General features: G+C 46.1%; 1 protein-coding gene across 11 annotated transcripts in view; it reads right to left on the bottom strand.

Annotated features, from left to right (window-relative positions):
* Window positions 1–16,119, bottom strand: part of NUMA1 (nuclear mitotic apparatus protein 1) — a 73,080-nt gene that overhangs the window by 20,253 nt on the left and 36,708 nt on the right. For 10 of the 11 annotated variants that reach the window (XM_082626735.1, XM_082626730.1, XM_082626738.1 and 7 more), the window contains exons 2-4: window positions 10,562–10,635; window positions 5,613–5,698; window positions 996–1,075 (exon numbers count right to left, since the gene is read on the bottom strand). In XM_082626735.1, coding sequence (XP_082482861.1) covers window positions 996–1,075; window positions 5,613–5,698; window positions 10,562–10,603 — 208 coding nt within the window. In that variant the 5' untranslated portion in view covers window positions 10,604–10,635. Of the gene's footprint in view, window positions 1–995; window positions 1,076–5,612; window positions 5,699–10,561; window positions 10,636–15,638; window positions 15,840–16,119 lie in introns of those variants that run through there. The other variant, XM_082626734.1, reaches the window with a different exon arrangement.

The raw sequence follows: 16,119 nt of genomic DNA, 5'->3' as shown, positions 1-16,119 counted from the left end.
CAACTCCCACTCAGCACCACAGAGGAGGAGCCCAGAGATTCCAGGTCACTCAAGAGTCTCATTCCAACTGCGGCTGCAGAGGAAGCCCTGAGTCAGACCAGGGCTGGGACACCTGGTTCTTATGCTGCCAGAGGGGCATGGCTCAATTACTAACACCCTGATTTATCTAAATCCATTATCACCTTTCTTATAATTCTCTTGAGGTGGGGATGGTAGATAGCTCCCGTGTCAAAGATGAGGACTCTGTCCACAGCTATATGAGGGAGGGGAATTCACAAGTGCTGTGTTAGAAGCTTTACATGTGTTATTTTTTAAAATATTAATTCACTCATTCATTTATTTATTTGGCTGCACCGGGTCTTAGTTGCGGCATGCGGGATCTAGTTCCCTGACCAGGGATCGAACCCAGGCCCCCTGCATTGGGAGCACAGAGTCCTAACCACTGGACCACCAGGGAAGTCCCACATGTGTTCTTATTTACTCTATCCATCAACCTTAAGAGCAATTACTATGATCTTCATTTTAAAGACAGGGAACCCATGTCCAGAAAGGTCACACAAGCAGTAGAGTAGGAGGGCCAAGATTTCAACCTTAACCTGCCTGTGCCCCTATACCTATCACCTAAGCAATTAATTCAATGTTATCAGGGTAAAATGTTTTTCTTGCAAGGGGAAGAGGGTAACATGGATCCTTCTGTCTCCTTGCAGTGGGAGGAATGGGAGCCCAAGGTGATGAGTCCCCAAAACCGACCCTCTGGCTCTACCTGGATCCTGAAATGGGCTCTGGGACTGCAGGGACACTCCTCCCCAACTGGTGCAGGCATCACCAGGCCCAGGGAAGCCACCCCAGTTGTACTCATCTTGGTGGTACAGAGTGGGCAGCCTCGAGCCTTTGCTCCCCCAGATACCTGGGACCTGGTTCTTCCAGGTCCAGATCCCCAAGTCCCAGGAGCTGAGGAAGCAGCTCCTTCCCAGCAAGATAAGAAAGATGCTTACTCTGCAGAAAACTGCACACAAATTCCAGTCTCTCTGGCACCGGCTGCTGCAGGATTTGCTGCCCTTCGTCAGTGCCGTGGCTAGAAAAAGAGCAAGTATTAGAACCAGAGTACTTAGCCATCCTTCCCTCCTTGCTACTGCATTACATACCACCTTCCCAACCCTTCAGGCTGGATCTGTGCTGGATCTGGGGGAGAACCAGACCAGACATTGGAGGCGGGGGAGAAGATACCAAGACACCATTTAGCCAGAAGGAACTGTGTCGTGGGTGAGAAGTGGGGACTTGAGGCATGAGGTCCTCCTGGACAAGACGGCATTTGTGAATATCAAAAAGCTCTGTGGGAAGGGGGTTGAGAGGCGATGGAGGCAGCACAGATGACTGGAAAGCTAGGACTGATAGCCTGCAACGGCTCAAGTGTACAACGTCAGGATGCCTGCGAATGTGGCTAGAGTACGAGTCAGAGAGGACTATGGAAAGGGAAAAACAGATCTAAAAACTGGAAGAACAGGAGGGAACAAGGCTCTGAAGTGACAAGGCAAAGTTCAACACACACTGAAGGCTGAGGTGGCCTCCAAGAGGCCAGGCCAAGGGACAATCACTCTCGATCTGTGGCCTTTGTGGTGCTTGTGTTTGTTTAAGCGGAAAGGCAAGCAAAGTGTGGAGAGCAATGAGGGCAGGGAGGCAGCAGGGGGAGCTCTCACACTGCCCTGGCCCCTTGACCCGGCCCCTCAGGCTGAGTGCAGTTTCATTTTCGGAAGGGACTACCCTTACTTCAAGTTAGAAAGCTGACTTTTCTATCTAGGCTACGGCTGAAGATACTGATTGAAAAGCCTCCTGTTCTTCAGAACCTGAATCTCTAGATCTCAAATCAACTTTCTGGAGGGCAGGGCAGACTCTAGAATCCTCCAGTGCCAGACATCCTGCAAAGCACAAGAAGCATCCTAGGCAAGACCACGAGAGTAGCTCCCTGCAGCTCCCACTGGATTACAAAGGCTTCTTCCAAGTGAACCCCCCACAGGAGGCACTTTGGGTAGCTGGTCTGTGATTAGGGACACCTACAAAGTCTTTTAGAGATACTCATCTCCTCACAGACTCCTGAAAGAGCCATCTTCCCTACCCATCCACAATCTGGACTGTTGTGACTCTCTTTGCCCTCAGCACAGAGTAGTAATTTACCTAAGTGTATTCCATTGGATAAAAATAAACAGGGTTCTTGGGCTAAATGTTTGAGAAATACTGGGTTAAACCAAACTGAACATTTTCTAAAGAAGGTATAAACACGCATTATTTCCTAAACCTATCTGACCACAAACCTCTTCTTTCCCCCACTGAGCCCCTGGGATAAGTACAGGTGCATGGAACACGCTTTGAAAAACACTAGTCCTGGGGAAATCCAGCCCATCCTTTAAGACTGCACTCAAGTCTCATCTCTGGCAGGAAGCCAAGCAGAACCACTGCTAGTCATGTCTCCCCTCTGCTTCTCAGGAATTCCTACAGGACTCACGGATACAGGTGCATCATTTATAACTGACCACTCTTTGTGAGCTGAAAGCTAGGAATATAGCAGGTGCTGAGTACATATGGGCGGACTGACAGATGAGGAATACTTTTTACTGGGAAGAGCAGAGGTCAACCTCAGTAAGACAAATGTCAGGGCTTTAAGTTTTCTGGAAAAATGCCTCCACTAAACTTTGCTATGCAAGCCTCATAGATATCAAAGAAATGGGACAGCCTTTTTGCTTCAGGCTATTCACGCCCAGGAGAACAGAAAGGGAAACTTATCAGAGGGGTGGAGCCCAAAGAATTCTCCCAGAGAGAAGGCCAAGTGGCCAAGAAACAAGCTTTTGTTCGATTCCCACAGCTATCTGCCACCAACCCTGCCATCCTCCACTGCCTTTCCTGAGAACTAGGTGTCTGATTTCAGTTAGCAACAGTAGGAGCATCACAAATGAATCAGCCAGAACATGTTCACCAAGAACGTCTGTTTTCCCAAAGGAAGTTGGTCTGAATCGTCCTGGATTTGAGATGGAAATCAGGGTTAACCTGGGATTTCAACAGCCCCTCCATCCAACAAACACACACATTCTCTCTCTCTCCCCCCACCCCTCCCCCCACACGGCTCTTCTAGTCTAAAGCTCAGGCAGCACCTTAGAAAACAACTTGGAAAATGGGCATCTTGAATTTTTGACCCTCCTTATGAAAATTTCCCACAGAGTCATAAACCTACAATGGCTAAACCAAGGACATACATCCTCACCCCTGGACACATCTACTGCTCTTGTCATCAGGCCAAGGAAATTTATCTCCTCAAAAGCAAAAGCTCCTTGTCTGAAGTCCAAAAAAAGCATGCTGCACCCTACTGCGTGTTACAACAAGGCATATCATACCTGGCTGCCTCTCCTTTAGTGATGTTAAATTGTAGGTTAGGTATTGCCAGCCTAACAGTTTTACTGGCCATTGATGTTAGTTGCCTAGATCTACTACTTTCATTAGGGTTTGCAAAATGATGATTTTCATTAGGAGTGGCAAAATGATCATTTATAGGTAGTGCACAACTCCATCTATATAGTATCCTTGAAAAAAATCTTAAGCTAATTAAGTTTAGATCTAATTACCAGTTTATAGGCAACAAGGGGAAGAATAAGTTAAGTAGTACCATAAAGACACAATTAACAAAAGTCAGAATTTAGGAAATTCTACAGGATCAAAAAAAAAGGAGTGGAGTATGGAGGTAGAAATGAGTAGGAAACAAGACTGGGAGGGCCCCTGATGAAAGCGCTGAATACCAAGCTGCAGATTTTAGATTTCAACCTCCTGGCAAGGAAGCGCCGCTGAGGCCCATCAGCTGTGGAGCATCACAATGAAAGCCCTGAGATCGCATGTACAGGAACACCCTGCAATAAGGACAGTTTAGAGAAGAACGAAGTCTCGAGGCCCTGGTATCCAGAATGAGGCAGAGGAAGCGATGTGAGAAATCTTCTAAAGGACACACTGAGAGGATGGTGACCAATTAGCAATCAGTGCCCAGGTGAAGGAGGAATTCAAGATGATGTTGAAATGGCCTGTCTGGGTAACTGGGAAAGAAAATGGGAGTGTCCAGGAATTCCCTGGTGGTCCAGTGGTTAGGACTCGGCACTTTCACTGCCAGGGCCCAGATTCTATCCTTGGTCAGGGACCTAAGAACCTGCAAGCTACGCGGTGCAGCAGGAAAAAAAAAGAAAGGAAATGGTAGTGTCTGTATCAAAATAAGAATACAGTGACTTCTTTCACTAAGGTAGGTGGGCTGGTTAGAGCCACAGGGACTTTTAAGAAATCATACTGGACACCCCATTATCAATATAAATCTCAAAAGATTGAAAAAAAACCACTCTAGCAAACCCATCTGTCATGGGGGCACTCAGCCCCACAAGACTTTGCTGAGAATATCAACTACATTTTCATTCACTCATTTTCACCAACAAACATTAATTAAAACCTAATCACTGCACTGTCCTAAGCTAGGTATGGAGGACCCGAAGATGAATTAGACCCAGATCCTGCCTTTGACGAGCTCAGTTCTACCTTCTTTCCCTGTCAATGAGCTGCTGCCTATGAACCTGCTTCACAGAGATGCTGAATCCCTGACACCGTTCCTACCTGCTGTGTGTGGAACACAAACACCCTCAACACTTCAGATCTTGGTCTGAGGGACCCCCCATCTATTGTGCTTCCCTTTAAACAGGAAGGGTTGGTCCTCTCCACTGTTCCCCCAATTCCTTATATCATGCTTGGCCTCTACTTTTGCCCACAGCACAAAGAAGTAAGAAGTTTGTCAGTTTTGCCCTTCATAATTGCTAAAAGTTGAGGATACAGGAAAAAGGGTGAACCACATGAGCTTTAAAAGGATAAATGTAGGTTACAGCTTGACCCATCTTTGCTGGGTTCCAGAAAGGTAAGGTATGAGGAGGAGGCCCCACTCCACTCATTTCCCAGATAACTGTGAAGTTTAAAGGAAATGTGCTAAAGACACAGATATGAAATTTAAAGGCCTAAACTAAAATCCTGGCTACATGACAACAAGCAGCTTATCTAATGCTAATCGACCTCACAAAGCAAGTTAATGAGGCAGGTGAAAATCCCGGGAATGCTATAATGGGTTAGAGAGGGGCATGTCTGTGCTGTGCTAACAAGTTAGAGATTTTTAGGCACTGCTTACTTCCCTCAAATTTAAAAGCTTCCCCTTTCTTCCTCCTGGGCCTACAGGTTGCAAAGAGGGCTTGTGAGATAAGGATGAGTCACGAAAAGAGGGCTGCAGAAGACTCCCATTGAGACAGAGGACGGAGCCCCGGAGCAGGCTCCCGGGACACTGTGAGAACACGGAGAATTGGAGGCTCTTCTGTGAAAGAGTGAGGAAGCCTTAAGATGGGACAAGAGTGAAACCGCTCTCATAAAGACACACAGTGACTGGAGAACGAGATCAATGTATTCTTGCCTCTGGGGCCCACACTGGCTTAGACATCCCAGTCCTGCGGTGCTTTCTGGTCACAGCTGTCAACGAGGAAAGGAAACAAATGCAGTCCCCACCCCAGCATGCAGCTTCACTTGAGAGGCTGGAGAGGGATGCGGCACAAACTCACATGCTGTCAATGATCCTGAGGAAGACGCTGCAGTCCTGGAGCTGCAGCACGGCCTCCACGGGGTCAGCCACGTGCAGACTGTTCACCTGCGAGGCAAAGGGAAGAGCCTGGTGAAACCGTCATAAGTGCAAGAAGCCCCGGGGGGGCGGGGGGGAGGTCCACTCCCTTCCCCAGGTGTTGACAATTCTGTTTGTTCCAACTGTCTATAGTTGTAACTAAAGGAATGAGAGAACAGGTGATTCTAGGACTTTTAACTTCCAACTCATCCACTAACAGCCACCTGAATGCCGCCATCAGAGTCCTTCCTTTGGCTTCAACTAAATAAGAGCTTAAATTCTCCCAGAATGTTCCAGCACTTGGGGTGTACTTTAAATATAATTAGGCATAAAATGGTTCTACAAGAATACTGAGAGTTTCTAGAAGAAAATTGTACCACCACTGCCTCTGGAGAGAGGAACTTGATGGTTGGGAGTTGAGGTAGGAAAAAAGCTTTTTATACTATAGCCCTTTGTTATCTCTTGAATGGTTACATTATAAACCTTCGTAGCTCAAATTTTTACATTACAGCCCTTTGTATATCTTGAATTTTATAGCTCTTGAAATTTGAATTTTGCGTCTACTCAAAATTTACATTATATACTACATATATTTTATATACTCCCACACAGATATAAAATCTTGTGATTGATGCATTTTAAAATTCTTTCCAGACATGAAACTTCAGCTGAGGCAGGGAGAAATGATGAGGGAACAAGATAATAAGAAGGAGGGCGGAAGGGAAAGAAAAGCTAGGAACCCCAAAGAAAAACTTGTCAATTCTGATCCAATGGCCTCTCCCTTTCCTTGCCTTCAGGCAGACATTCATCTAAATCAGTCTTTCCCACTAGAAAGTTCACCAGCAGTCACATGCAAATGAAGCAAGTACACAGGTTTATTCAACAAGCATATATGGTTGATTTCTACAGAAAAACCTCATAAATTCCACAGGTACCAAGTTCAGAAGCCCGGGCTGAAGTTCACCTTTGTAGTACCTTATTAAGAAGGAAGGGTCTGCTAAGTCAATCAATCACACATGCAAGACTGAGGGAGAAGGGAGACTTATCCTGCTTTACAAGTTATTTTTAAAAACTTCAGCATAGTGGTTATGCACAAACGAGTAGATTCTATTTATAAATGTGCTCTTTATTTTTTTTAATTGAAGTATAGCTGATTTACAATAACCTGATAGTTTCATAGTGATTCAGTATTTTTGCAGATTATTCTCCATTATAGGTTATTACAAGATAATGGGTATAATTCCCTGTGCTATACCGTATACCCTTGTTGCTTATCTATTTATGTGTAGTAGTTTTGTATCTGTTAATCCCTTACCCCCTAATGTGTCCCTCCCACTTAAATGTGCTCTCCAACAGGCACTGGGCTGGGGGCTCCCAGACAAGGATTTTTGAGTCCAGCTCCTCCACTAACTTGCCAGGAACCTTTGTTATCAACTTTGTTGCTTTCTGTGACTGTTTACTCACTTGTCAAACTTATCTACCTTAAAAGACCAGTGTGTGTTCAAATGGGATTGTGAATGCAAGAACACATTACGAAATAAAAGTACTAAATGCAAAGCACTACTACGGTCATGAAGTAGATCCAGCAACACTTCTACTTCTTAGCAGTTAAATTAGCTGACTGCACTGGAGGATCAAGAGGATTAAAAAAAAATCAGTGATTCAGCTACAGAAATGATAGTACTTATTTCCATTAAATAATTTTATATTAGAAAAACTTCTAAATAAATCTAAATTAAAATAGGTTGAGGGACTTGCCTGGTGGCACAGTGGTTAAGAATCCGCCTGCCAATGCAGGGGACATGGGTTTGAGCCCTGGTCCGGGAAGGTCCCACATGCTGTGGAGCAACTAAGCCTGGGAGCCAGAACTACTGGGCCTGCACTCTAGACCTCGCAAGCCACAACTACTAAGCCCGCGTGCCACAACTACTGAAGCCCATGCACCTAGAGCCCGTGCTCCGCAACAAGAGAAGCCACCGCAATGAGAAGCCCGCGCACCGCAAAGAAGAGTAGCCCCTGCTCGCCACAACCAGAGAAAGCCTGCACGCAGCAACAAAGACCCAACGCAGCCAAAACTAAATAAATTTACTTAAAAAATTTTTTTAAAATAGGTTGAAAGTAAAAAAAAAAATTTAAGTGCAGAATATAAAATACGACCTTCTCACTGGACTCTTAAAAATAATAACTTATACCACCTTTGGGGGGGGGGTGCTTAATCTAATTAGGAAAGACCAGTGTGAATTTTCTAGGAAGACTGAATATTCCAGGCCAAGGTCCCCTTCTACCTGCTGAAAATGAAGAGACTGCACGACTTAAGCATCCAAAAACCATCTTCTTTTAATATCTGCAATCTAGGTAAAACATTCAAGGGCTGTGAATGCAGGTTCGCTAACAAGATTGAAAAAAATCGTACCAGTTAGCTGATTTAAAGTCACTTAAGGAATCTGGATTCATCTCATACCAATTAAGTAATAATCCAGCAATAGTTTCTTTCATGGATATAAAAATGTATTTTCTTCCTGTGCATTATTTTGCTCTCAAATGATAAATCATTTAAAAGTTGAAGAAGTGAAGAAGCTCCTTTATCTCTCGTCAGGGTATAAAACGTGAGTGAGGACCAAGCTCACTGAAGAACTGCTGTAAGGCTTTCCGGGTCATTTAAGGTGGCTGAATCTTTTTTTTTTTTTTTTAAATAAATTTATTTATTTGTTTTTGGCTGTGTTGGGTCTTCGTTGCTGCACGCAGACTTTCTCTAGTTGCGGCGCGTGGACCATTCATTGCAGTGGCTTCTCTTGTTGCGGAGCATGGGCTCTAGGGCAGGAGCGCTCAATAGCTGCAGCTCGTGGGCTCTAGAGTGCAGGCTCAGGAGTTGTGGCGCATGGGCTTAGATTCTCCGCGGCACGTGGGATCTTCCCGGACCAGGGCTCAAACCCGTGTTCCCTGCATTGGCAGGCGGATTCTTAACCACTTCGCCACCAGGGAAGTCCCAAAGGTTGTTGAATCTTAAAGTTCCCTATATTCCCTATATAACAATATACTCATTATAATTGCTGGGTACAGAATAATTTCAAGCCATACTTTAAGTTAAATAAAATATAAATTTATTTTTACATTAGAAAATAAATTACTGAAAATTTGGAAAACAGAAAAACTCCACTCACTAGTATTTTAATACATGCACTTTCAGCATTTTGATATATTTCTTTCTAGTCTTTTTTCCTAAGTCATTTTTTAAAAAAATCACAGTTGTGATTGTCACACGCATGTGTTCTATGCCACTTTTCTGGCTACCAAGCATTATTCCATGTTGCTACAGTGTCATAAAATCCACTTTAGCTGCCTAACTTTTGTTTAAACTGAAAGATTATATCTAACTATATTTTAATATATTAATGCATGTTCATTGTGATTTTTGAGAAAAGTATACAAGTATCTGCCGTTAAATCAAACTAGTCTTGTGTCTGTTTTTCTCTGTAAAGGTAGTAGTCACTATAAAAACAAGCCTAGGACCAAAATAAGTAAACTGATAAACTTAAAACAACGTGGCTAAAGGATCCCCTAATATTCAGTCAATCTACTGAACTAGACACAGAGACACAACCCAACCAGCCTTCTGGGGAAGAGGAGAAAGAGATAATGTTTCTAATACAGACATAAAACACTGAAATGTAAATATAAAATATAAATATAAAACAACCATTTTAAACTGTACAACTAAAGTTTGCATCTATTTCAGAAACTGAAGACTAAGGATGCACATTTTGTATGCTAAATACATACTTCCTGACTACAGATTTGACACTAATTAAAGACCCTGTTTTATTAAACCCCCACCCTCCTTGGAAGTTAAAAATTCATTTCCTTTAAGGATTCTATAATTCTTTCTTGAACTCGGCTCTTTAATTGGCCCTGATTGGTCAATAGTCAGGGCGACTACCGAAATACCCTTTACCAAATAGCATGCCCAGGCAATATTTTATTTATTTATTGGCTGCTCTGTGCAGCATGCAGAATCTTAGCTCCCCAACCAGGGATCAAACCCGTGCTGCCGGCAGTGGAAGTGCAGAATCTTAACCACTGCAATGCCAGGGAAGTCGCCCAGGCAATATTTTAATATTTAAGTGCTTTTTACAGACATTATCTTATTATCCTCACAATAATGATTATTATTTTATTTTTAGAATATATTAAAAAAATTTTTTTCTTTCCATTTTAAAAATGAGGTGCTGAGAGACTAAGTAACTTGTCTTGGGTCACACAGGCTAGAGCAATGATTCTAAGCTGGGCTGTCTGACTCTAAGGCCCATGCGTGTCATCGTTACACTCCGTGGCCTCTTCTGTTTCTCTGTAGTTCCCAATGCTCAGCATTATTTTTTCATTTGCCATTGTCTTGGGCAGAAGTATATGAAAAGACCTAGCAGAAGAATTTTGGTGAAGTAATCAAGAAGGCACCAAAAGGACAATGGAAGCTCACAGAAACATGGTAAGGAGAGCCAGGAGAACCTTGCCCTGAGATTAAAGGCCTTTCAAGACCAAAGTCCCTACACGCCACTGAAATTCAGTGTCAACGCTTTTTCAGAAACATGCACAAGGAAATGCACAAAAAATGGGTTTCCATGCTGCTCTGCAGCCACCCTTCCCATGACCAAAAAGGAATAATATACCTCAGAGAAGCCTTTTCTAAGCTACACAAGTTGTGGATCACATGTCAGCAGCAACATCACTGAAAATAATAAAAGTTAAAAACTAAGGGGAAAGGCAAAGGAAAACTGTATTTCCTTTGTCTGGAGAGGAGAAGACTCTACATAGCCCTGACTCCTAGAAAACTCCTCTCTCACCTCTCCCAAGCCTCCTGGAAAAGTCTGGCGTACAAAGGAGAGGAAGACCACTCACCCAAGAGAGGAGTGCAGCTGCCCGGGTGGCATGGAGCGTCATCTTGCTGAAACCAGACAGTCACCCTGATGCACCTGGAACCCAAGAGAAGAGGCAGTACAGTTAATTATATCAGATATCCACGATGAAAGAAGAGGGGGGAAATGGTTTCACTTACCGGCTCTGAACACTTAAATAAGTCACTCTTCACTTGGCACTTAATCTACCAAGGGACCATAGGAGTTTTTAGAAAGCTCAGAGTACACATCAAAATTACTATAAAACTTACTGTGTCACAGCTGACAATAAAGAACCCTGCATTTAATTCAATGTCCACAAGCTCTACACACCATCTCTCTGTCCCTTAGAAAATACAACATTCAAAGCTGGACTTCAACCCTACTCTTTGCGATGTGGTGCCCTTAAAACATGGTTTTTCAGACACACCTAGGTGTGAATGTTGATTCCATGTGACCATGGTCTTGTGACCTTGGACAAGTAGCATAACTCCTTTTAGTCTCAGTTTCCTCATCTGCAAAATGGGACCTGCAAAAACCTCTCTGGGTTACTGTGATGCTTCAAGATAAAGCAGATAAAGCAAACAGCACAGTGCCTGGCACACAGTACGTATTCAATAAATGATCACTGTTCTTAAGCAAAAAGGTTGATTTCTGGCTCTTTCTGCAGGTACCCAAAGTCTACCTAATAAACAATAACCAAGTCCTTGGGGGAAACCACTTCAAATTCTGGATTTTTATATCCCCCACAAAAATGTCAAAGACGTATTTCAAATGGGAGACTGGATGAAGCCAAATCCAATTCTGGGGGAGATCCCATGGGACATTTAATGAACAATTAGGTACTGGTCCTGGTATTCTTACCCCAATTTTCCTTCCCAGTGGGAATCAGCCATCTGCCTGCTAACCTGCTCAAGAGACCACGGACATGGTGACTAAATATTCCCCAACACCTCTTAGCAGGCCCCCATAATTCCCACAAATCTTCCTGGGAGTAATCAGCCCCACCACCTGCCTCCTAGTGCCACAGGTGTGCTAAGCTTGTCACTACTCCAGTAGGAGGAGGAAGAAGAGTGGTAAGAGCCACATCACCTATAACTCTCCCCACACATCAGCATCTCCAAGGTGTGGGTTCTGTGGAACCAACATTTGCTAAGTACTTTCTGAATACAAAGCGCTGGGGATAAGAAAGACACCATTCTTGTCCGTAAGGTGCTCACTGTCTAATAGGGGAAAGAGATACATAAATCTGATAATCCACTACCCATCATCTCTTGAGGCCTTCCTATGCAAGTGTACTCTGCTTTATCAACCAACCAAAAAGGTTATTTTCTTAGTCCTTACATATGTTCATCCTGTGCTGGAAGCTTCGTGGGAAATCGGAGACAATGACATGGTCCCTGCTTTGAGGGGCTTACAGCATGGTGAGGAGTAAAGTTAAACATACAAGAAGCAGACTTCCTGGGGCTTCCCTGGTTGGCACAGTGCTTAAGAATCTGCCTGCCAATGCAGGAGGCACGGGTTCAAGCCCTGGTCCAGGAAGATCCCACATGCCGCAGAACAACTAAGACCGTGCGCCACAACTACTGAGCCTGCACTCTACAGCCCGCGAGCCACGACTACTGAAGCCCGCGCATGCGCCTCGAGCCCGTGCTCCGCAACGAGGGAAGCCACTGCAGTGAGAAGCCCACGCACCGCAACGAAGAGTAGCCCCCGCTCACCGCAGCTACAGAAAGCCCGAGGGCAGCAACGAAGACCCAACACAGCCAAAAATAAATTAATTTTAAAAAACATATGAGAAGCATGAAATAATAGAAGAAAATAATTAAATGCTAAATATAACTAAATCCTAATTATAATTAATTGCTTCCTGACCCTGCAAAACCCAACGTGATTCCACCTGTCATACAAACATCACAGTCTTGGAAATGAGCCAATTCACCTAGGCTTTGGCAAAAGCAAGTGAAGTGATTAAGGGAGTTCTCAGGACGGCAGAGAAGCTAAAGAGCCTATGTTTTCCTCAGTTTTGGATGATTTTCATCCAGCATGGCCTATCTGTGGGCACTGACTGCCTTGCTCCCTAGGTAGGATGAAGGCAGATAAGTCTCAACTACTGCACTGCAAAAAGGCTTTTCTGGTGTTTGGCCAACCTAAAGCTAGAAGGACCATGCTTGGCCCTTGGAGTGAAGGCAGAAATGTCCAAATGCTCTACTGGGGCTTCCTTAGTGGGTGGGGGTGGGGGGTGGGGGGTCGGGGGGAGGTCTGAGCAACTCAGGAACGAGGGAAATGAGGCCCAGATCACCTCCCTGTCATCCCCACTGCTGCCTCTAGACTTGCTATCCTTTTGGTGAGTTCCAAAACTGCAGTCAAATTTTATTTGCAACCGGAGGTAGATCTTGCCCCCTCTGAGAGATTCCACAGCTGTGTTGCTAAAAATGACCCGACCAACCTCTTCCCTTTATCTCAGAGGCAAAACATACAACCCTTACGTCCTCCCAGGGGAGCCTGTCTAAAACTGGTGTCAAGGCCAAATGCCTTCTTCTGTGCTCCCCAGGCACAGGAACAGGCAAAATCCAATACTCAACATGAGGCAAGACCTTATCAGCTCAAATCCCATAAAGGGGCACTTTCTCAGAGACAGGACACTTTCAGGGCTTTTAGGGCAGCCCGGCCCTTCACTCTTCTCCAGGTAATGAATGACTGAAGCCAGCGGCACAGCCAGTCCTCGGCACTGGGACTACAACTTTAAGCAGGCCTTGGCTTGGAACCTCGGGCCCCCAGCCAGAGCACCATCCTCCACACCCTCCCCCTGAAATCTGAGGCAGGCCCCACCCAGAAGACTGGGTGATGGTGACTGAAAAACAGATCCCCGCAGTTGTAGCCTGGAACCATTTCACAGAAGGGTCTGCTAAGATTCACCCCCAACTCAGACAGGCAACTCCTCACCCCCACCACCCCCGATCAACAAATAAAATCTCAAAATGCAGGCCCTCTGTGGACACCTTCAGAGTTCCGACCTACCTCTTTCTTTGAAAAGAAGTGCCCCAGAAGAGAAGGCACCCTCTCTTTTCTCTGGGCTCAAGAAGGAACCAAGACACAGAAGCAGCTGCCTTATAAACTAAAGGCCTTGCAACCTCTTTACATTTTCAAAACTGACATAATGTAACTCCCTCACATCAGGATCAATTCCCACATTTACAGTAACCCCTCTATGTTTCCAGAGAAGATATATCAGGACAAGGAACTTGACACTTAAGAGATATGCTGGCACCTGGCCTGTACCCTCTCTGGGTCTTAAAGAGTTAAAACCTAGTCCTGGTTTCGTACCAGGGCTGAAGCTAATGCAAACCACCTGCTCAGATGCAAGGACCAGGACTGGAGGGTCAGGTTGCTGAGCTCTGGGGTCTGTTCTGGAAAAGCTTCAGTTTTAAGCGTTCACCAAGTGATAGGCCAAAGACCAGAGGTCTGAGTTGTGGCAGCACTGCTCTCCTTACCCATCCCCCTCAACTTGGGTGCCAGCTCCTTTTGAGACCACCTCTTAGCCACTTACCTCCTAAACACCAGCCCTACCCCAAGATAACACCAAAGTAATCTTTGGTCTCAGAGAGCTATAGAACTATACTGATCACTCAGCCCATGGGCCCTTACCACGCCTGGACCCTCATTCTTTCAGATGCTAGCTCCCATTCCCAGAATTTCAGGACCCAAAGCCCACACAAACTCTCACCTCAAAGGTTCCTGCCCTAAGACCCACCCCCTCTCTACCGTGGGTTCCAAAGGCCCACAGGCTCACAACTCGTAAGGGAAATGGCTTTCCCAACTCTGTGCCCACGCTGAATAGCAAGATTTACCACTACTTACCCAAACAGCCAGCCTGCCTGCCTGCCTGCCTGCCTGTAGCCATAAGCATTCCAAGCTCTGTACGCCTTTCTAAAAGGGATACCACCACCATCTGAGAGACCGCCCCATCCAAAGAGTGAACACCCTAACCTTGAGGGCGGTCTCCTCTGACAGGTGAGGAGGCACAGTCAAGCAAGCACTCAGACCTCATCTGGTAGGTTACCCCAGAGCAGCCCAACGAAAGTCACGCCATGTCATCACTCGCTAACTTGTCATAAAGAACAGGACAGGAAAATATCTTGCTGGTGCATCCCCTGGCTCCGAGGAGGTAACAGGCCCAAGGACCAGCAGCTTCAAGAGAAGCCAAGGAAGGAAAAACACAATCCTTTTCAACCCCTGGGGAGTTCTGAGCAGGATGTCTTGTGCAAGTCCAAAGAGGTTTTCTGCACCCCTGAGGTCAGGGCAAACCAGCTTGCTGGATGTATTTCCTGAGCCCTCTGAGGGGCTCACTGTGGACTCAGGCCTCCCCCTCTTCACACAGACCATCCCCTCTGTGTAGCCTAGAATTTGGCCCAAAGTCCTGGTGAGGAACACGAGAAGAACTGCAAGGGAAACCAAGGTTTCCCCGGTTTCTTCCAAGTGGCTTACTGTTATCGCCCTTCCCCCCATGCTCTGGAGGGTCCAGATCAGAAGGCCGTGGGCACAAGGGCTGCAATCATGAACCAGATCTGGGGCCTAGAGCCACAGACTACACACGCACACCCGAGTTCACTCCAGCAGTTCATCAGCACCTGCCCCACTGCTATATTCACACCCCCTGGTCCCTACCAGCTGACGAAATGAACCTTTTCCACTCCCCACCACCGCGTACACACCCAGGCCTCACTTGGGAATGGAGACGCTCCCCCGAGCTGTCTACAGCTCAACGTGCAGGCGCACACGCTTTCCCCCTCTGAACAAAAACACGCTGACATCTACGCGAGGGGGGAAGAAAGCAACCCTTTGCTCTGAAAGGCGCCAACTCCCGGATGTTGGCAAGCTCTGCTCCCAGCGCCTGTTTCAGAGTGTTTACTAGCTCTCCCGCTCCTCTCCCTCCCCTTCAAGGATGGTGCGGGAAAGGGAGGTGAAGAGGGGAGTCCACCGCACCCCCTCCTCCATGTTTGAACAAAAACACAGAGAAACAGTGAGGCAGAGAAAGTCTCAGCGCGGGAGTGGGGGTGGGGGTGGGGGGGTGGCCTTACCAGACTCCCAAAGCCACACGTATCTACAGGTTCTAATCCGCCATTAGCACTTAAATCTTGAAAGGAGAGGAGGAAGGGGGGGTCTAGTGGAAAGTAACCCCACACACAAAAGAAAAGTTGTTGGTTTTCTTCTCAGCCTGGCAGGAGCGATCTTCCTGGCTGACAGCCAGAAGTGCGTCACAACCAGGAGTCCGCTTTCTTTAAAGGCGCAGCAAGCTTCCGCGATCTGGGAGCGCTGGCGAAGCAGGGAACTCTCAGCGGGGGAGGGGGGAGGGGTGGTAGTCGGGGGCAAGGAGGAGGGGGCCCTGGAGAGGTGGGGCTGCTAAGGCTTCGCCCGCAAACAAGAGACTAGGGTGCATGGGGGGTGGGGTACGGGTGGGGGAGGAGCCGGCAGACAAAAGTACTGAACTGAAACAGTGGCGAGAGCCAAAGCAAATTGTGGCGTAAACACACAAAACACACCTCACAGCGGCCTGCCTGA

This window comes from Mesoplodon mirus (assembly GCF_964341445.2).
Source record: "Mesoplodon mirus genome assembly, chromosome: 7".
Lineage (NCBI taxonomy): Eukaryota > Metazoa > Chordata > Mammalia > Artiodactyla > Ziphiidae > Mesoplodon > Mesoplodon mirus.
The sequence above is the reverse complement of the archived record's forward strand: the minus strand, read 5'-3'. Positions and strand labels throughout refer to the sequence as shown.